Source organism: Corythoichthys intestinalis, chromosome 2, assembly GCF_030265065.1.
Source record: "Corythoichthys intestinalis isolate RoL2023-P3 chromosome 2, ASM3026506v1, whole genome shotgun sequence".
In the NCBI taxonomy this organism is placed as follows: Eukaryota; Metazoa; Chordata; class Actinopteri; order Syngnathiformes; family Syngnathidae; genus Corythoichthys; species Corythoichthys intestinalis.
Window position 1 is genome coordinate 49,797,576 of NC_080396.1, and position 21,519 is coordinate 49,819,094.

The 21,519-nt window shown below is 39.1% G+C and overlaps 1 protein-coding gene across 3 annotated transcripts; it reads left to right on the top strand.

Moving 5' to 3' along the window:
- Positions 1-1,620: 1,620 nt before the first annotated feature.
- Positions 1,621-19,473, top strand: LOC130911850 (N-chimaerin). Of its 3 annotated transcripts, XM_057829453.1 has the most exons (15): positions 1,621-1,780; positions 1,970-2,064; positions 8,596-8,634; positions 8,783-8,838; positions 9,303-9,334; positions 9,415-9,528; positions 10,783-10,909; positions 10,996-11,157; positions 12,890-12,967; positions 13,031-13,115; positions 17,554-17,727; positions 17,812-17,889; positions 17,951-18,088; positions 18,158-18,263; positions 18,449-19,473. In XM_057829453.1, the coding sequence occupies exons 2-15, from the start codon at positions 2,046-2,048 to the stop codon at positions 18,618-18,620; spliced, it is 1,380 nt and encodes a 459-aa protein (XP_057685436.1). In that variant the 5' UTR covers positions 1,621-1,780; positions 1,970-2,045; the 3' UTR covers positions 18,621-19,473. The 3 variants fall into 3 exon arrangements, with proteins under 3 accessions (XP_057685436.1, XP_057685435.1, XP_057685437.1); XM_057829452.1 differs by lacking the exons at positions 1,621-1,780; positions 1,970-2,064; positions 8,596-8,634; positions 8,783-8,838 and having other exon boundaries at positions 8,879-9,334; positions 9,398-9,528; XM_057829454.1 differs by lacking the exons at positions 1,621-1,780; positions 1,970-2,064; positions 8,596-8,634; ... (2 more) ...; positions 9,415-9,528; positions 10,783-10,909 and having other exon boundaries at positions 11,011-11,157; positions 12,597-12,967.
- The last annotated feature ends 2,046 nt before the right edge of the window (positions 19,474-21,519 follow it).

The following is a 21,519-nucleotide window of genomic DNA, read 5'->3' on the forward strand; positions in this document are numbered from 1 at the left end:
AATTTAATCTCATAAAGAAGACCCGACGTCCACAAATAAGGACATCACATTTCTAGTCATGTAGGCAACAATATTAACATTCTATATACAAGTGTGCTCTGGCCGACAATGACCCAAAACGTTATGTCCACGTGTGGACGCTAGGTCTCAATAATTAGAAAAAAAATCATTATTGTATCCTATATATTATGTATATATATGGCGGAAAACACTCACGTAACTTGAAGTTCTGCTATAAAGACCCCCAATTTGGCCAAATTTCAAAATTGTCCTGTATACACCGTTGGAAAGCTTAAAATCTCATTTTTTTGGAGGAACAAACATTTTGAACAAGAGGCTTTTTTTTTTTTTTTTTTAAATGTTTTTTTTTAAAAACCCTCACTGGAGTTGAGAGCACGAGAGAGCATAATTAAAGACGCCATGATTTTAACAAGATATTGTCGCGTACTTACCTCTTTTCGATCCAAAAACTCCATGTAGCATGTATCACCGAGTGTCAAGAACACAGCTGAGAATGGCCACAGACGGATTTTTGGGGGATTTTATGGTTGAAACATGGTAATATAACAAAGGTTGCGATGCAGACATCGCAGACATCAAGGAGTGGTTGAAATTTTCTTTTCCATATATTGACCCTTTTAAACATATTTTTTCTTTATTTTTTGTTTGGATCGATCATTTATATTGGGGGAAATGCGACAGTATATATATATATAATTAAGCAATAGTTATGAGGTAGATATCCGTGACTTTTTACAGACACTATTTTTGTCATTGTGACGTAATTTGTTTAAAAGTTTAAAATATGCAGTGAATAATTTTTAAAAGTGTTTTTTTTTTTAAACTAAATATTAAACATCAATCAATGATTTTAAGCTTAAAATGACAGACATTTCGAATAATAAATATAATTACTTACCTTCTTTTTATGGCTGGGTTGAAACAAAAGAGGTTGCGCGACGTCTGTAAACGGGGGTCTCCAGGGTAAAACGGACAAATAAAAAATAGTTCGGGGGCTTAATGCGCCATGAATCTGCTATGGGAGCATATAGACATATTGTTCTATCAAACACAACAGTTCTATTGGCTTGAAATACAGCAGTTTATCTTAAAGAGGGGTGCAAGAAGAGAAACAGTATTTTTTTTTTCAGCTTTGTCTGTGTTTTCCGCCATATATACTGTATCAAATATATTTATTTCGTTAAAAATTAATAAAATTGTATCAAAGCATCATAAATATTGAATAAAAACATAAATAAACTCTGGTTATGGCTCCCAACAACACACTAAAGTTAACTTTTTTCTATTTCATAGTATTCAACTCATTGCCTCCCACTGACAACAATAGACGTCCAATTTAAACGAGGAGGACTGGCAGCGATTTGCTTTTGGCAGCCATCTAACAGCCAATGAGTTAAATGAGTGTCCCATAAAGGGTCAATCAAGTAAATTACTTATGACATAATAATGGTGCGTCCATGCGTGTTTTACAAAATTCACAAAAAATATTAATTTTTCGCAACGCAACGCTTTCAATGGCGCAAAGAATCATGGGATATATTGTTTTGCTCACCGGTCAAACCCGTTGCTATAGTTACCATAGACAGCGGGAGAGGGCGAGACTGCTCACGTGACCCAGCAAGATGGCGACCACATTGTGGAATTGATGCTAGTGTGTGAGAGTATTGTACTTCGTTTAATTATCGCACAGCTACCTTGGAACTGCCGGTGTATTCTTCTACATTTAGCAGTCGCACTCACATGTTTAACACAACACAAGGTATTTGATTTTTTTTTTAAATGCAACGAGTTGCGACTAATCCTGTCATGTGAAGTAATAAACCTGGTCGTGTTAGCTTATCGCACAACCTGAGCTGCTGCTGGATCATTTGTTGTATGCCTGGCTGGGTGTCTTACACTTTGTATATTTCAGATTGTTACTCATGCTCATTTTTCATTCTTGTTGTAGGATCTTAAGGGCCAGCAGGATTTGGATGTGATTTTTCCATTGTTAACCTCCTTCGTCATCTAATTACAGAATCACGATGGCCCTAAATGTGTTTGGTAAGCAGCATCAAGTTTACAAATACTGCCTATTCCGAGTGCATAATCGTTTCTTCTCGTAAATGTTCATTAGATTGAAACATTCATTATTTGTTGTCTCCTCGTCATGTAGCCTACTTGAACTCGCAAGAAACCAGTCGCTATTTTTTAACGGATCAGTATAGAACACCGTTAAATTTAATATGGCATGAAAATGGTAGTGATTTAATTGAGCGTATTTTACAGAAAAGATTTTGCCTGTACTGGAACTAGCTTGTCTGCTGAGTTTGCCTGAAAAATACTGTACTTAGAATCAGGGGCGCTGGAAGTCAATCACAGCAGGGGGTGCTGAGGGTGCTTTTTTTTTTAGTGTTTCCTATCTAAAAACAGACGTTTCGGTCCAAAGTCATGCTCGTGTATTTCTCCGTACAAGGCGTTTACAATGGCAGTACACACACATGCTGGATAGTTGACTTACTACTACTAGGCTATTAGAAAGCCAGAGTTTTTTTTTTCCACCTACAGTGAGTGTTGGAATTTTTTGTATTGGAAATAAAAGCCCCTGTGTATTATAACGCAAATCAGTGCAGCTAGAAATGATTTTTAGGAAAATTTTGCTGTTTTTGAAAAGAAATTTGCAAAAAGAAAGAAATTGCAAATTCATTTTTGCGACATTTTAACGCCTCCTCTGTCAACAGTTTACTTTTCCGTTCCACTAACGCCTTATTCAATGTGACCTGGAAGCCAGAAAGGTGTCAGGCGGTGACCATGTTATTCCCCCAAAAAACTTTTTCAACATATATATTTAATCCCCAAAGTTGAATACTTTATTGTTTCAATGATATATTTATTTATTTTATTTTTAACAACAAGAAAGAAATCTAACTAAAAAAGAATCTACCAAAACACTTTTCCACTCCCCAGCACCTGGGAGTGCGGCAGCACCCTCAGCATCCCATGTCGTGTGCCACTACTTAGAATGTCACCAAAAAGACAATGTTGTGAGGAGAAGCATGACTAGTGAAGACAAGACAGGAAACAATTTCGTCATGTTGAGAATAGTATGTATGAAGTTCATCTTAAAATGCATTGTCTTATTACTAATGAATGATTAGGGCTGGAGCTATCGAATATTTTAGTAATCGAGTATTCTACTGAAAATTCCGTCGATTAATTGTGTAATCGGATAAAACATGTTTTTTTAGGTAAACAGCAATTATAAATTTACCTGATAAAACAAGACATTTTACCTGATATTGAACTATTTATAGACAATCAATGACTTTTAGATGTACACTGTTGAAAACAGCCAACAATTTCATCTCAGATGTGACTAGAAAAAAACAACAAATTCACTGCTTTCACTCAAAAAAAAAAAAAAAAAGATAAAACAAAATTATAAAAATATTTCTTACCTAAATATGTTATTACGCATGATAACACATCACTGAAAAGTTAGCAGTTTTTCCCACATGTATCAATTGAATTTCCATTTGTGTCAAGCTATTTTTAGGTTCTAGTTAAGTTTTACGTTAGTCTAAATCAGGGGTGCCCAAGTTCGGTCCTCGAGAGCCCCTATCCAGCTTTTTTTCCATGTCTCCCTCCGTTAACACACCTGAATCAAATGATTAGCTCATCAGGAAGCTCTGCCAGAGCCTGATAACAATCCTGATTATTTGATTCGTACCATGCATTTCTAATCAATATAACTGAAAAGCCTTGATAATTTACAGTGAACCGATCAAGTGAGGAAATTCCATTTTTTTGTTGTTCTCAAGTGGCACACTATAGCACATATCAGTGCACTTTACTGTAGCTCTCCTCTATTCACAGTGGATGTGGACCTTGTCCTGCCACGAGGAGCAAAAATAAAAACAAAACCGTAATCTATCCCACAAAAACGGGTTTTTGTTTGCTTTTAAATACTGCGGGTATGGAACAAAGCATATTTCTTTTCAGCATGCGCATCTTTCGTGGCATGCCAGACCCACTTAGAGTGTTTGTTGCCAAAAAGCTCAATCTTGGTCTCATCTGACCAAAGCACACGGTCCCAGTTGAAGCCCCAATACTGCTTGGCGAACTCCAGACGTTTGCGTTTATGATTGTGAGTGAGGAAAGGTTTTCTCCGTGCATGTCTCCCAAACAGCTTGTTGGCGTGTAGACAGCACCTCATACCCACTGTGAAGTATGGGGGTGGGTCAGTGATGCTGTGGGGCTGTTTCGCTTCCAAAGGCCCTGGGAAACTTGTTAGGGTGCATGGCATCATGAATGCTTTGAAATACCAGGACATTTTAAATCAAAATCTGTTGCACTCTGCCCGAAAGCTGAAGATGGGTCGTCACTGGGTCTTTCAGCAAGACAGTGACCCTAAACATATGGCCAAATCTACACAGAAATGGTTCACCAGACACAAAATCAAGCTCCGCCCATGGCCATCTCAGTCCCCAGACCTCAACCCCATTGCAAACCTGTGGGGTGAGCTGAAGAGGAGAGTACAGAGGAGAGGACCCAGGTCTCTGGATGATTTAGAGAGATTCTGCAAAGAGGAATGGCTGAAGATCCCTCTTTCTGTCTTTTCCCATCTTGTGAAACATTATAGGAGAAGATTAGGTGCTGTTTTGTTGGCAAAAGGGCACAAAGTATTAACACCAGGGGTGCTAATAATTGTGACACGCATTATTTGATGTCAAATAATTCTTTATGTGGGATTTTTTCCCCCACTGAATAAATGCACTTGTATTAAAGGTTGGATTTTTCTCTTTTTTTCCCCATTAAGGTCCCATATTATTTAGAAAAGAAAAAAAAATATTAGAAGCTAAAAAACACATAAATATTATAAATCCAGTAATTATGGAGGGCACTGTATAATGAACAGCTGAAAGACCAATGAGAACTAATCGGGTTCTTTGGCAACATTTCTATTCTATTCTATTCTATTCTATTCTATTCTATTCTATTCTATTCTATTCTATTCTATTCTATTCTATTCTATTCTATTCTATTCTATTCTATTCTATTCTATTCTATTCTATTCTATTCTATTCTATTCTATTCTATTCTATTCTATAAAATGTTTCTCAGAGTGGCTGTGTCTGTGAGAATCTAAGATGAGTTGTGGATCACCAATTCCTCCAGTGTTGCACAGAGGTAGACAGTGGAGCAATACCAGGAAGGTGCTTCCCAGCGAAAAATTGCAAAGAGTTTAAAATGATGAGTTACGAGTTCCAGTGTATAACATCATCCAAAGATTCTGAGAATCCGGCACAGTCTCTTTGGATAAAGGGCCAAGGCTGTAAAACTATAGTGGATGAAGCACTGCACCACAAACAGGAAAGTTAAAGAAAATCACTGAATGGGCTTAGCAATACTTGCAGAAACCAGTGTCAGTGAACAGAATCCACCGTGCCATCCACCCTCGCCAGCTGAAACTACAGTGCAAAGTAGAAGTAATTTCTAAACAGGACCTTGAAGCGCAGACGTTTTCTCTGGGCCAGGGGCCATTTAAAATGGAGTGTTTGTGTTGCATGAACTGCTTGCACATCTTGAAAGCACTATGCAGAAAGGTATATTCAGGTTCTACAAAAACATACCGTACTCTCCCATCCAGAAGTCATCTCTTTCGGAGAGGAACTGTCATTTTTTAACATGGTAAAGCCAGAACTTAATTATGGGTGCTTCGAAAAGAATCTGGGTATTGAAACGACCAGCTCGTAGTCCAGATCTTTCACCTATAGAGAACATTCAGCGCATCATAAAAAAAAAGGTGCGACGCAGAAGATAAGACAATAATAGTACTCATGTTCATAGGCCAGGACCAAGTACTTCACAGATATGTCTCTCGTCTTTTGTTGTGGACAATTGTTCACTTTGGATCTTATATGCTTCTACTGTCTTGACATCCATGTACGAAAACAGCACAGCGCCTTGTTTTACCTTGTCTTCAGTACAGTAAAGAGTTTGATGTTTATAGGTGATCTCTTTAGAAGACAGCTTGACTGCCCGGCATTCATTGTTATTGGGGTTATAGGCTGTACAGTGCTGGCCAAAGGTATTGGCACCACTGCAATTCTGTCAGATAATGCTCAATTTCTCCCAGAAAATGATTCCAATTACAGATGATTTAGTAGTAATATCTTCATTTATTTTTCTTGCAGTGAAAAAATACAAAAGAGAATGGGAAAAGAAATTAAATCATGATCATTTTACTAGAGCTGTCAAAATTATCGCTCTAACGGGTGGTAAGTAATTTTTTAAATTAATCACGTTAAAATATTTGACTCATTTAATGCACATGCCCTGCTCAAACAGATTAACATGACAGCACAGTGTAATGTCCACTTGTTGCTTGTTTTTCTGTGTTTTGTCGCCCTCTGCTGGCACGTGGGTGCGACAGATTTTATGGGTTTCAGCACTATGAATGAGCATTGTGTGATTATTTACATCAACAATGGTGAGCTACTAGTTTATTTTTTGATTGAAATTTTACAAATTTTATTGAAACAAAAACATTAAGAGGGGTTTTAATATAAAATTTCTACATCTTGTTCTAACATTTGTCTTTTAAGAACTGCAAGTCTTTCTATCCATGGATCGCTTTAACAGAATGTTAATAATGTTTAATCGTTTGACAGCCCTACATTTTACACAAAACTCCCAAAAAGGGCCGGACAACAGTAATGGCACCCTTTGAAAAATCATATGATTCATTTCAAATTTGTGTAATTAAAAACACCTGTTACTCACCTGAATGTTCCTGTGTCTACCGTGCGCTGTGACATCAATAAGTGTAAAGCCCATGGCACTGTGGCTAACCTCCCTAGATGCGGACGGAAAAGAAAAATTGACGAGAGATTTCAACGAAAGATTGTGCGGATGGTGGATAAAGAACCTCGACTAACATCCAAACAAGTTCAAGCTGTCCTGCAGTCCGAGGGTACAACAGTGTCAACCATTACTGTTGGCGTCTGAGTGAAAAGGGACTCTATAGTAAGATACCCAGGAAGACCCCACTTCTGACCCAGAGATATAAAAAAGCCAGGCTGGGCTTTGCCAAAACTTACCGGAGAAAGGCAAAGGCGTTTTGGGAGAATGTTCTCTGGTCAGATGAGACAAAGTAGAGCTTTTCGGCAAAAGGCATCAACATAGAGTTTCCAGGGGAAAAAACGAGGCCTTCGAAGAAAAGAGCATGGTCCCCACAGTCAAACATGGCGGAGGTTCCATGATGTTTTGGGGTTGCTTTGCTGCCTTTGGCCCTAGACTGCTTGACCGTGTGCATGGCATTATGAAGTCTGAAGACTACCGACAAATTTGGCAGCATCATGTACGACCCGGTGTGAGAAAGCAGAGGTCATGGGTCTTCCAGCAGGACAATTACCCAAAACACACTTCAAAAAGAGCTAGAAAATGGTTGGACGGAAAACACTGGAGACGTCTAAACTGGCCAGCAATGAGTCCAGACCTGAGTCCCATAGAACACCTGTGGAGAGATCTGAAAATGGCAGTATGGAGAAGGCACCCTTCAAATCTCAGAGACCTGGAGCAGTTGGCCAAAGAAGAATGGTCTAAAATTCCAGCAGAGCATTGTAAGAATCTCACTGACGGATACCGGAACCGGTTGTTCGCAGTTATTTTGTCTAAAGGTTGTGCTACCAAGTATTAGGCTGAGGGTGCAGATACTTTTGTCCGGGCCCATTTTCGGAGTTTTGTTTAAAATTATCATGATTTAATTTTTTTTTTCTCCATTCTCTTTTGTGTTTTTTCATTGCAAGCAAAATAAATGAAGATATTACTACCAAAGCATTTGTAATTGCAATTATTTTCTGGGAGAAATTGAGCATTATCTGACAGAATTGCAGGGGTGCCAATATTTTTGGCCATTACTGTATATTTCGCCTCGTTTTATGTCAACATGATGAAAGAACGACAGCCTCCTCTGTGTCCTCATCATTTTTATATTTAATATTTTAAACATGGTTAGCTTCTCTGCTGGGTATGCTTCTGGCGCATTGCTTGTGTGTCTGTGTGTGTGCGTGCGTGTCTAAATGCGCTGAATTGATTGGCTGAGAGGAGTTGACAGCTTTAGCTTAGAAAAAAAATAGATTTTGACGTTTAAAACAGCCGTAAGTAAGCAAGCAAGTAGTAAGTCGCAACCATCAGATCCATTTTTTCCAAAATGGCCTGTATCGGTTTTTGTAAATGAACTCTTAAACTTATATTTGTTGTGTATTTTTGCTTTTTAGTAGATAATCACAAGGGACAAGTAGATAGATGACCTTACGCACCTATGTAGCATTTAAACTGTATTATCAAACTAGCATGCATGTTTTTGGAATGTGGAAGTAAACCAAAATACAGTACTTAGAGAAAACCCACGCAGGAATGGAGTAAATATGCAAACCCCACACAGGAAGGTTGAAGTCCGGGTTTGAACCTCTGATCATTGAACAGTGAGGCGGTCCTGCTAACCATTCATCCACTAGGCCACCGTTTCTTTTTTCCCTCTAATGATTGATTATAACTAATAGAGGAAATATTTACATTTTCCTTCCTCAGATCACGATGAATACAGGCCACCGGTATGGAAGTCCTATTGTAAGTGTTTATTAGAGTACATTGTATTTTTTACTGATGTATGTTTTTTGCATGGGTATCCCCTATTTTGTGAATTACAAAATTGTAACTGTGGTTATAATGCATCGTTGTAACTTCCTTAAAACTTACATTGAGATTTCTGCCACAGTGTATCAACTCCAGCAGGAGGCGCCACACCCACGTCGATTGACCTGCACGTGTGAGGTCAGGTTCCAGTTACCTTATGTTTAAAAATAGTATTTTGATTTGATCTTTAATGCTATTTATGTTTTCTATGTGATGCTGAAATTGTGGCCCAAACTCAAGGTTGCATAATTTAAAATTGTAGATAGATATATAGATTATATTACTTCACATAATTAGTGACAAGCTGACGTCATGTTAAACGTTTGCCCATAAACTGACTAGTGTGTACAACCACTAACCCTTACGTAACACCACACAAATATTTGCTAGTGTGTTGACGTCAACATTTTTTTTCCCGGGAACAACAGAACGCTTTGATCTTTTCCTGACTCATTCGAGCTTCTGTGCTCCCACACGTACACCAACTCACATGCTGCATGTTTTCATCTCACGAATAATATTAGTTTTCCTTGTGGGTGGAATTCTTCTGCATAACTTTTTTTTTTTGTCGTTGTTCTTGAAAATGTCTATTTCACCTGCAGGTGGACAATCGACCCAAATACTATGGAAGAGAGTAAGTAGAAATACTGCATTTTCTCAAACGTGTCTTGTGATAATTATATAATTCAAACAGCAGGCTTGTGTTGTGTCCAGGTATCACGGGATGATTTCCAGAGAGGAGGCCGACCAACTTCTGAGTCAGGCCGAAGGCAGCTACCTCATCCGAGAGAGTCAGAGACAGCCGGGCACATATACACTTGCGCTGAGGTACATGCATTTCCAAAACTGTTCTTTTCCATATGTCAAATGCTCTATGAAGGTCAATGTGAATCTTCGTCACAGACTGAATGAGTTTAAGCCAAATTGGGGCACCACTTGATATTGGGTCGGCATGCTCTATTCATAGCCGTGTTCCACCTGCACACAGCCGCTTCCATGTTTCCCTGTGGTTATAATTACCTTCCATAAATACTTCTCAGTGAATGAAAGCTTTGATTTTGGGTTAATGATCTTAGTGTCTATCCAAGGCCTAGAAAAAGCATTGTCCCAGTTTGGTATCTTTATGACGGTTGTCATTTTTTATCTTATTACGAGTTGGCGGCACGGTGAGTGAGTGGATAATACATCTGGCTCACAGGGCTGAGATCAAGGGTTTAATCCTGGGTTTCCTTTGTGGAGTTTCCATGTTCTCCTCATGCCTGCTTGGGTTTTCTGGGGGTACTCCAGTTTCCTCCCGCATCCCAAAAAAACATGCATGATAGGCTGATTGATCCAAATCGTTATTAGGTGTGAATGTATGCGTGAATGGTTGTTTGTGTCTTTGTGCCCCGCGATTAGCTGGCAATTGATATAAGATGTCCTTCACCTACAACCCATAGATAGCTGGGATAGGCTCCAGCAACTCCGCGACTCTCGTGAGAATAAGCGGCTCGAAAAAATGAATTAATTCTTAAGAGGCATTAACTCATTCAGTGCAAACCCATTCAAAATAGGATGGATGGCATTGAATGATCATATTTCAGTGCCATTGACAGTGATGTCCAATCCATTCTGACTGGAAAGTGGTGGCAGTGATCCGATCGCTTGACCCTCATGTGAAAGACTTAGTTACATTTCAGTGTATAAATATGCAAATGGTGTTTTATTAAAATATCTGATAGTGGAGAAAATATTTTTTTAAAGACAAATAAATGACATCACTCAGCACCATAGGAATTCTGTGACGTAAGTTACATGCACGCACATAAACACGGATAGACTCAAGCATAGGTGCATGTGATAATAAGTATTAATGTCACAAGGAGGGTGGACAATCTGGGATACTTTCATTTGATTGCCTAATATAATAACAGCACTGATAAAATGTCTGCCTGGAATGCCACCTCCTGAAAATACTGGCTTTTAGTTATGTTTTTCTCCACTATTACACATCAGAATAATATCACTATAAAGCTGTTGTCTGACCCTTTAAGGAGTGGGCTGATTTTTTTCTAAATATAATTTACCTTCCACTGCCTAAAGGTTTGGTAGCCAGACAAGAAACTTCCGTCTTTACCATGATGGAAAGCACTTTGTAGGAGAGAAGAGGTTCGAGTCCATCCATGATCTGGTCACAGATGGCCTCATCACTCTTTATATTGAAACAAAGGTGAACACTCAGTAGGCACTATTCATAAATTGCTGCTTCTAGCAATCAAAAGCTTTTTGCCTGATTTAAAACTGTGACTATTTCAGGCAGCGGAGTACATTGCCAAGATGACTATTAACCCTATCTATGAGCACGTGGGCTACACTACATTGAACCAGGAGACCACTCTGAAGAAACACTTGGTACATAGCATGGACGCCATTGATGGCCCAGCTCCCATCAAAGATGATCGCAACACTGAGGAGCGGGTGAGAACGTTGAGAATTATATGCAGTTTTCTGACTGGCGAGTAGGCCTGAACGATATTGGAAAAACCTATTGCTGCGATTTTTTGGGGGTTTGCGATATTATATTGCGATATTAAAAAAAAAAAAAAAATTTATATATATATATATATATATATATATATATATATTTTTTTTTTTTTAAAATAAATTTTCACTAGATGACTTGAATAGCTGTTTGGAAAGACTTTGGATGACTCACAATGACCAATGTACAGGGATCCCCCGTTTTTCGCGGTTAATGAGGACCAGAACCTGCCACGATAAGTGAAAAACTGCGAAGTTGCGCACCCCGCCCCCCAATTTTTTTGTTTTTTTTTTGTTTTTTTGTGTGCTCAATGTATTTATTCAGATTTAGCATTGGAAAGAGATACATATCAGGCATGTTTTTTTTCTCACTTTTTCCCCAAAGTATGATTTTTAAAAAATGTATATACATATTAATAAATGGTTTTAAGCACTTCAAATGTAATAATTATGATCAGTTTAAACATAACTGTCCAACCAAAATCATTTTTGAACAAGAATAAAGTACTGTAGTGGAAAAACGCTTGGCTTTATTAAATACTTCTGTTTATCTACCTTAGCTGTGATTCTTGGTGGACATGTAGAAATTACAAACTCCTCATGATCACTTCTGGCATTTAATTTATGTCACAAACGTCTCCACACGCACACACATTTATTCCAAAGCGGCTTCCTTGCAGAAACTGTTTAACGATGATTGACAGCTGCTGTGCTGTGATATCCGCTTCTTTGGCAAGATCAAAGATACCAGCAGTGACTGTGAGGTTCAAAGAGCGTGTGAGGCTCTGCGCAGAGCAGAAAGCAGGGCGTGTGTGGATTAAAAAAAAAAAAAAAAAAACTATCGCACGTCCTCGCGATGGGACTATTGCGCACGCACACATCGCGATGGCGATGTTTAAACGATATATCGTTCAGGCTTACTGGCGAGTATCACAAATGAATCAGAATAGGGTTGTAACATGCAACAAGACAGACAATCATCTTTGTTGACTTTCTCTCCGGGGACCAGGATTTAGTGACTGTAAGAATCACTGCAGTCTTATTGGTTCATTCTCCTCTGAATGTGACCTGTTCAATCCATCTCACCCTCCCTCTCTCACTTGCTCAGAGTAGAGGCGCATTAGCGCACACTCAGTCATGTGGAGTGAAGCGTGCAGAGCAAGAGATGTAACACCAGTCCAGTCTTGAGAATGGAGATGCTTTACATTGATTTGTAGAGCCTTCACCATTTTTTTTTTTTTTTACTTGCTGAGTTTTGTTTGGCAGCTGGATCAGGAGGCAAAGAAATTCAGCTGTGACCTACAGGGACTCCTTTTGTTTGGATTCTACAACTTATTCTTTGTTTGTTGTGTTATTTACCATAACTGTTCTTATAGATTTAACACGACGTTACATAATGCCAAACGGTGAGGCTCATTTTGTTAAGAGGGGTAAGAAGCCATCAGGGAGGCGAGCTGAGAAACGGGCACGTCAAAAAGGTTCTGTGTTTGCTGCTGCTCTTGGTTTGAAAGGCGGCGGTGGCTCAGTCCTTCATCTTCCTGTTGCTGGCAGTGCCTTGGACCCAATTGTAAAGACAGCGACCAGAGTTGACCGAAGCACAGTTCTGTCTAAATCCACACCTCCTGTGTCCGCTTTCTGGCAGCCAATAAAGTCTTTTGCCCTTTCACAGCTCACATCGCTAGTGCGTCGAGCCACACTGAGGGAGAGTGACATGGTGCCCAAATACGAGAAGGTTCACAACTTTAAGGTGAGACACACTTGTGGGTGTGTGTGTGTTGATTGCTTATTCAGGTTTTGTCTCCATCATCAGGTTCATACATTTCGTGGCCCTCACTGGTGTGAGTACTGCGCCAACTTCATGTGGGGACTCATTGCTCAAGGAGTCAAGTGCGCAGGTAACACATGAACACGGGCACCAAATGCGGGACTGTCATTAATTTTAACATTAAAGTTTCAAGCAATTGCCAAGTTACAGTGACATAAGATAACACCACTTATTCCTTAACCCGTTATGTGAAATTGTTAATGTCAAGTCTTCGGTGATTAAATTAGGATATCATGTTGGAATTTGGGATGCAACGATACAGTTAAGTCACAGTTCAGTACAATTTTCAATTCGATTCAATACATTTAATGCTCTGAAACAAAAAATACAAGTGTTTTTTTTAAAAATGTTTTACTTTGCTAACAAGCAAAAATAACAATGCCATCATGTAAACATGCATTATAGTGCATAATATTTATGTGCTTACTTCTTACTGATCTAAAGAAATTTTGTATAAAAGTGCTGAGAACAATCTTTACTGTTTGTAAAGTGAGGCGGGGCACACTGTTGATTTCTATTACTCTCTTAGGAGGTATGTTCACCACATGAGAAAAACATCCTATTTGTGGTCCAAGTCCATCTGTGTTACGTACTAAATTAACAATATTTGCAGCATTATCTATAGTCACTGGTTTGGATTGATTTGGCCTGCTTAAACTTCCATTCAGTCATGGCGATTTTTAATTAATCAATTAAGTATATGGACTACGCGTCCCATGAGCACTCTGGGCTCACGCAGCCAATGGCATGGGACTTGGGGGGGATCTAACGTAGCACATCTAGGTTGCTATTTGATGATATCTACTGTGTGCTTGCGAATGTTGTCGGGCATTTAAAAAAGTTAACAAATGCAACAGAAGTCACGTCTGCTCATTACTGCACAACACCAGCATTTGACGATCGACTTTAATAAACAGGATAAGTTTGAAGTACAGTGCTCTTAATTTGCCACTCACTGTTCATCATTAAACCGTGAGTTAGGTCTCTGTGACCCACGGTCTTAACCTGTCTGTTGTTAAAGCGAGGTTATTCGCAGCGGCCAAGTCGGCTACAATATATTGACGGTCTTTGTTTAATATGTACGAATGGGGATAGCATATCAGCTCACCCAAAATGTTGTCAAACAACGGATCTATACGATATTGAAGCTAGCAAGCCGCCTCCATAGGTTTCTGCCTTACCTCACGAGCAAGGATTCGCGTGCGCCACAGCTCCCACCTTTCATGCAGTTTGGGGGAGGAGTGGAGGAGAGGGGCTGCTAGTGGCAGAGTTCGTTTTTCCAAGGCAGAGCTGCGCCAGACATTTTAGCGAGAGAGACGACAAAAATAAATTTGGAAAATACATTTTGGGGGCTTTTCATTTGGATCAAATGTTATTGCGTGTTTAATTGAAGAGTTGAACGGTTCAATATAAAACCGAGTATTGTTGCATCCTTAGTTGGCATACATTTTAGTGTTCTCCCGTCTTACTTCGTGAACAAACACTACGGTTAGTCTTGCATCACTAGATTCAGCTAGTCCTATGCCTCAAGTCTTCAAAAAGGTATTGCAGTGGTCCCATGCTAATTCGAGCTTTAAACTTCGCGCCCTCTGTCCATTGCAGTTTTTTTTTTTCAATTAAAATACAGACGAGCTGTCCGAAGCCGATCGCGTCTCCCTCTCCCTGCTCTTTGTTGGTGGCAGTGCACCAGAGTTGCTTATAACAGTTAACGATGGTTGAAAGACATTTAATGTTTGATCTTGGCAGAGAAGCGAGCTTCAAAATTCCACATGCGTCAATCATCGTTTACCTTATTAAACAGTTGCTGTGGCAACTCATTGTGTGTAAGTGAGCAGCTTGAGCGGATTTGAGTGGACTCACTCAATGAAGCATTTAATAAAGCCAAACATTTTTCTGCCTTATTGTTGTTTAAAAAATAATTCGGTGGGACAGTAACATGTTTAAAACTTATCATAATTATTACCTTTGAAGTGCTTAAAAACTATTTATTAAAAATATATATATATTAGGGTTGTCAAAATTATCGCGTTAACGGGCGGTAATTTTTTAAATTAATCACGTTAAAATATTTGACGCAATTAACGCACATGCCCCGCTCAAACAGATTAAAATGACAGCAGTGTAATGTCTGCTTGTTACTTGTTTTTTGGTGTTTGGCGCCCTCTGCTGGCGCGTGGGTCCAAATGATTTTATGGGCTTCAGCACTTTGAGTGAGTTGGTGTAATTATTGACATCAGCAATGGCGAGCTACTATTTTATTTTTGATTGAAAATTTTACAAATTTTAATAAAACGAAAACATTAAGAGGTTTTACTATAAAAGTTCTAGAACTTGTATTAACATTTATTTTTTAAGAACTACAAGTCTTTCTATCCATGGATCGCTTTAAGAGAATGTTAATAATGCTAATGCCATCTTGTTGATTTATTGTCTTAATAAACACAGTACTTATGTGCCGTATGTTGAATGTATACAGTATATCCGTCTTATCTTTCCATTCCAACAATAATTTACAGGAAAATATGGCATATTTTATAGATGGTTTGAATTGCGATTAATTACGATTAATTAATTTTAAGCTGTAATTAACTCGATTAAAAATTTTAATCGTTTGACAGCCCTAAGGTGAAAAACATGTCTTCTGTGTATCTTTCCAATGCTAAATCTGAATAAATACATTCAACTCACACTAGGGCTGGGCGATATGGCCTTAAGTACGTATCACGATAAAGAGCAGATTTACCTCGATAACGATAAATGACGATAAATTCGCCCAAGCAAACTGTTATATAATTTGAAAATTTGAATCAATGCATGGAATACAAATTAATAGTTTCTCGTTAAATTTATTTACCAGCTTTCAATTTAACAATTGCACATGCAGTCTAAACATTAAGTATTAAAAAAAATATTGTAAACAATAAGAATTCTTGTGTGAACATTTATAACAGCTTGTATGACTTGAAAAATATCATCACTTGAATTTCATTAAATTCATTCCGCATTGTTATACACTAGATAGTGGCATACGTTTAGATATTTAGAATAGATACAAATACGACACATCCACCCGCCCCCCAGAAATTATACTTAATTAAAAAATAAAATGTTTCACAAACCTTTCCTTTCTTTTGTTCGGCTCAATTATTTACATCTTATGATTTTGGAAATCCTTACAGTATGCAATAAATAATATTCCTGTTCCCAAGCACTGTGCTTACTGTACTGTAATTTTTACAAAAAATAAACAATACATAGTTACTCCCCGTCATCTAGGACGAGCCACTTACAAGACTAGCACTGTCGTGTATTACAAATACGGCTTTGAACACATCTTCACAGACAAAAGCAATGACACAGGCTTAAAGAGGTCAACTTTAATTGTGTAAATCACACTTAATGATGTCACAATCTCCTGGTTGAAATAGACGACATCCACTTAATTCTATTGAAGATATATAATGCTGAGGCAATTTGTCAATTTTACTTTTGAAAAGAAACGTGCACTGTTTATCCAGTAGATGGGGCTCTTGCAGTGTCAAACAGTGATTCAATTTAGGGCAATTGTCTTAAAAGTGGTTCATTGTTTCAGAAAGCCTAGGTTTTTCCATCCCTATCTGGAACCCGTCAAGAGTTTACTTAATGTCGGGTGAAAGTTTGGCGAAGCTAACTTAAGCCCGACTTCATCCCGTTTACTTGTAGCGTTAGCCGCTAGCGTTAGCCTACCGGGCTTCTGTTTGATTGGCTTCCTGAAAACCATGTGACTCCAAACGTAAGCACACTGTCTGCTTTCTTAAAGGGGAATGAACATAGCCGAACAACACAGAGTCAAAGCGGAATGAAAAGACTATATTTTCTTCTTTTATTAAATGACCGAATTTACCGACATGGTCAAAATTACGTCGGTCTTCGTGAAGAATTTCGGTAACGGTAAATTTTCGGTTTACCGCCCTGCTCTAACACACATACAAAAATAAAAAGATACTTCACAGTTTTTCACTTATCGCGGCAGGTTCTGGTCCCCATTAACCGCGAAAAACGAGGGATCACTGTATAGCATTGGCAGTGGGACCTAAACAAAATCACACTTCTGGTAAATGTAGATTTGACAATGTTAACAGACAATACTATTCACATCATGTGGTTTTAAGTTTGGTTAAGTAGAATCCCAAGTAAAATTTCAAGTCTTTTATGACTTAAATTGAATGCCAATTCCTAAAAAAAAGTGACCTAAATCTTATTTGAGTCAAATCATGTGTGGAATTTGAAATTAAGTCATCAAAGACTTGAATATGACTTGGGATTCAATTCGACCGAATTTATGGGACTTGAAAAGATTTAGGTTACTTTTTAGAATTTTGGAACTTGGATTCAATTCATGAAAGACTCGAATTTTACTTGTTGATTCCGATAGTTGAGTTGAATACCAAGAAAATTTATGTGACTTGAGTCACCCATTTCTCACATTTAAACTGAAAAAAAAACGTGCGTGTGTGTGTGTGAGTCAGACTGCGGGTTGAACGTCCACAAGCAGTGCTCAAAGGTCGTGCCAAATGACTGCCAGCCAGACCTGCGTCATGTCAAAAAGGTGTACAGCTGCGACCTGACCACACTGGTCAAAGCGCACAACACCAAAAGACCTATGGTTGTCGACATGTGCATTCAGGAAATTGAAGCCAGAGGTGAGTGGCGTGGAGAGCTTCCTAAGGTAAAGCCCCATTTTGATCACTCTGCTTTTTTAACTATGACCTGCTGCTGCTCCGTAGGTCTGCAGTCGGAGGGTTTGTATAGAATATCTGGTTTCAGCGAGCTGGTTGAAGACGTCAAACTAGCGTTTGATAGAGGTGAGAATCGCTAGAAAAATCTGTGATGAGCACTTTCTATTTCAATGCATTGCATCCACAGATGGTGAGAGGGCAGATATCTCGTCAAGCGTATATGAGGACATAAACATCATCACTGGCGCACTCAAGCTGTATTTTAGAGAGCTGCCAATTCCCCTCATCACATACGACGCCTACCCACGTTTCATAGAGTCTGCAAGTAGGCCCCCCAACACTGACCGCGACAACCTGTTTTTTTTCCTGATGTTTTTCCATTTACACATTGCAGAGATCTCTGACACAGAAAAGCGTCTGGAATCCCTCCACGATGCCCTGAAGCTACTGCCGCCGGCTCACTGCGAGTCACTGCGGTACCTCATGGCTCACCTTAAGAGGTAATCGCCTGCCACATTTATTTATTTCATTGTAACGGTATGAACAGTAAATACAGCTGCGTCTTTTTGGGAATAGTATACAACACAGTCTAACCCATGGAGAAGTTTCCCCCAAAAAAGATCACTGTTTGAATTTTTTTGGGCACGCCTTTGCTTTACATGAGTGCTTGTCTCGCTTCCCTCAGGGTGACCCAGTGTGAGAAAGAGAACCTCATGTCCAGTGAAAACCTGGGAATCGTGTTTGGGCCCACGCTGATGAGATCACCTGACCTCGATGCTATGACGGCACTCAATGACATTCGCTACCAAAGGCTGGTGGTTGAAACGCTCATTACCAATGAGGACGTGTTGTTCTGAGAGGCGGCGGGCAAAAAAAAAAAAAAAAAAAGAGGGAGCCTGTTTTTGTCTGTGGATTTGCCCAGAACCAAAGTGAAATTTGAGAAGACACTTAAAAATGCTAACACTGAGCCATATAGTGTCAGAGCAGTCAAGAAAATGCTGTATTTCCATTCTTGTTCATTGAGCTTTGTCACAATGAGCTGGCAGCTTGCCATCATGAGCCAAAATTAACTGAAATATTGCAGCAAGGCTTTTATGGTAACCACAACAACCACATACTCCCTCAATTTCCGATTTAGTGATTGTATTTTGCTAAAAGTGAGCATTACTAATTTCACAGAGCGATATCACGTAATCGTAACATGAAGGATTGTGTTCACAGAGTTCAATTAAAAGAAATACAGTAGTGCCATTTAAAAAAGAGGGGAAATGAAGTCCATATTCGTTTTGTTTGTCCTGCTATTTATTAGTTATTGCATACAATAGGAGTGAGTTCCACCCCATTTCTGTCGGGGGAAGGGGACAATGAACAACTTTTACTTGAACTTTTTCATGAAGTAAAACATTTAAGGTTGTGAAAAAATCTAATCACCCATTGCTGCTGGACTGCCTAAAAATGTGGAGATGTGACATACAGTAACATCATTTTCTAACAAATGAAGTTTGTTTTGGTTTTGGTGTGAATTGAAAATATACGTGGTTTTTGATTCCATCATTGACTAACTACCGCCATCTGCTGAAACCGAACCACTTATGAGCCTTTTGTATCTGTGACACTTCAATGTTTTTTTTTTTTTACATTGTCATGTTGATGTAAACAATTTTCTGTATAGTCTGCATGGGGAAATTAAATTATTCCAAATTGTCATGAGTGATGTCTGCTCTTGCCCTGCCTTGTCAGTCCAACGAGTGCATGTATCTGTAAACTAGTGGATTCTACATATTCAGTATTTTGTTTATAATATACACTAGTCCTTCTCAAAAAATAGCATATTGTGATAAAGTTAATTATTTTCATATATTTTAGATTCATTACACACAACTGAAGTAGTTCAAACCTTTTAATATTGATTTTGGCAAAAAAGAAACAAATCCCCATCTGAAAATTGCATATTTCATCCAACCAATACAAAAAAAGTCAACCTTCAATTAATTATACCAGCTATGCACTCAATACTTGGTCGGGAATCCTTTTGCAGAAATGAATGCTTCAATGCGGCGTGGCATGGAGGCAATCAGCCTGTGGCACTGCTGAGGTGTTGTGGAGGCCCAGGATACTTCGATAAGCTCATCCACAGTGTCTGGTCTGGTGTCTCTCAACTTCCTCTTCACAATATCCCCCAGATTCTCTATGGGTTCAGGTCAGGAGAGTTGGCAGGCCAATTGAGCACAGTAATGCCATGGTCAGTAAATCATTTACCAGTGGTTTTGGCACGGTGAGCAGGTGCCAGGTTGTGCTGAAAAATGAACTATTCATCTCCATAAAGCTTTTCAGCTGATGGAAGCATGAAGTGCTCCAAAATCTCCTGATAGCTTGCTGCATTAACCCTGCCCTTGATAAAACACAGTAGACCAACACCAGCAGTTGACATGGACCCCCAGACCATCACTGACCGTGGGTACTTGACACTGGACTTCAGGCATTTTGGCATTTCCTTCTCCCCAGTCTTCCGCCAAACTCTGGCACCTTGATTTCCGAATGAGATGCAAAATTTGGTTTCATCTGAAAAATGTACTTTGGACCACTGAGCAACAGTGCAGTGCTACTTCTCTGTAGCCCCGGTCAGGCGCTTCTGCCGCTGTTTCAGGTTCAAAAGGGGCTTGACCTAGGGAATGCGGCACCTGTAGCCCATTTCCAGCACACGCCAGTGCACGGTGGCTCTGGATGTTTCTTCTCCAGACTCAGTCCACTGTTTCTGCTGTTTCTGGAATTGGCCCTTCTCCAAAATCTTTCTCAGGGTGCGGTCACCTCTTCTGGTTGTGCAGCGTTTCCTGCCACACTTTTTCCTTCCCACTGACGTGCCTTGAGACAGCAGTCTGGGAACAGCCTATTCGCTCAGAAATTTCTGTGTCTTAGCCTCTTGCTTGAGGGTGTCAATGATGGCCTTCTGGACAGCAGTCAGGTCGACAGTCTTGCCCATAATTGCGGTTTTGAATAATGAACCAGGCTGAGAGTTTTTAAAAGCCTCAGCAATTTTTCACAGGAGTTTTGAGTTAATTCGTTCAAATGATTAGGTTAGTAGCTTCTTTAGAGCACCTTTTCATGATATGCTAATTTTTTGAGGTAGGGATTTTTTCTGGACTTTTTTGCCAAAATCATCAATATTGAAACAATAAAAGGCTTGAACTACTTCAGTTGTGTGTAATGTATCTAAAATAAAAGTGTAATGTTTATCAGTACAGGAACTTTATCACAATATGCGAATTTTTTTAGAAGGACTAGTATACAGTATATTGTCACTTTTAAGACATGCATTGCATAGTTTTAGTTTTGGTATTTGTTAAATACAAATGATGTTAATCAAGGCCAGTGATGTAGAGGTGACAGGCAGAAGGAAAAAATGCCCTTCCATCAGATATTAAGAAGTTACAATAAAATTGTATCCACCCTTTTGCGTTCATAAACCAGAACATCAACATCGTGTACTGGGGGGGGGGGTATAGTATGTATAGTTTTGGGGCTATTTTTGAATACATTGTGAAACATACATTGGCATTATGCTTAACCATAGAACACAAAGGTGAGGAGGGCGCAAATGCGCATGCATAACCCTCAAGAAGTACGCCGTACACACGCGCGGTCTATTTGGCCAAAAAACGTGGCGGCAACTAAGGACTTTACATTCAATCGAACTTAAAAAACATTCCAAAGATGCTAAACGAACACGTCACATCACGCCTTAAATGTGCAACACGA

What these genes read in the sequence shown, in the direction of transcription:
- LOC130911850 (XM_057829452.1), top strand. Translation starts at nt 9,191, where the DNA reads ATGCTGCATGTTTTCATCTCACGAATAATATTAGTTTTCCTTGTGGGT. An exon ending in CAAACTAGCGTTTGATAGAG is followed by an intron (nt 17,890 to 17,950) that starts GTGAGAATCGCT and finishes TTGCATCCACAG; the next exon opens with ATGGTGAGAGGGCAGATATC. An exon ending in CTCATGGCTCACCTTAAGAG is followed by an intron (nt 18,264 to 18,448) that starts GTAATCGCCTGC and finishes CGCTTCCCTCAG; the next exon opens with GGTGACCCAGTGTGAGAAAG.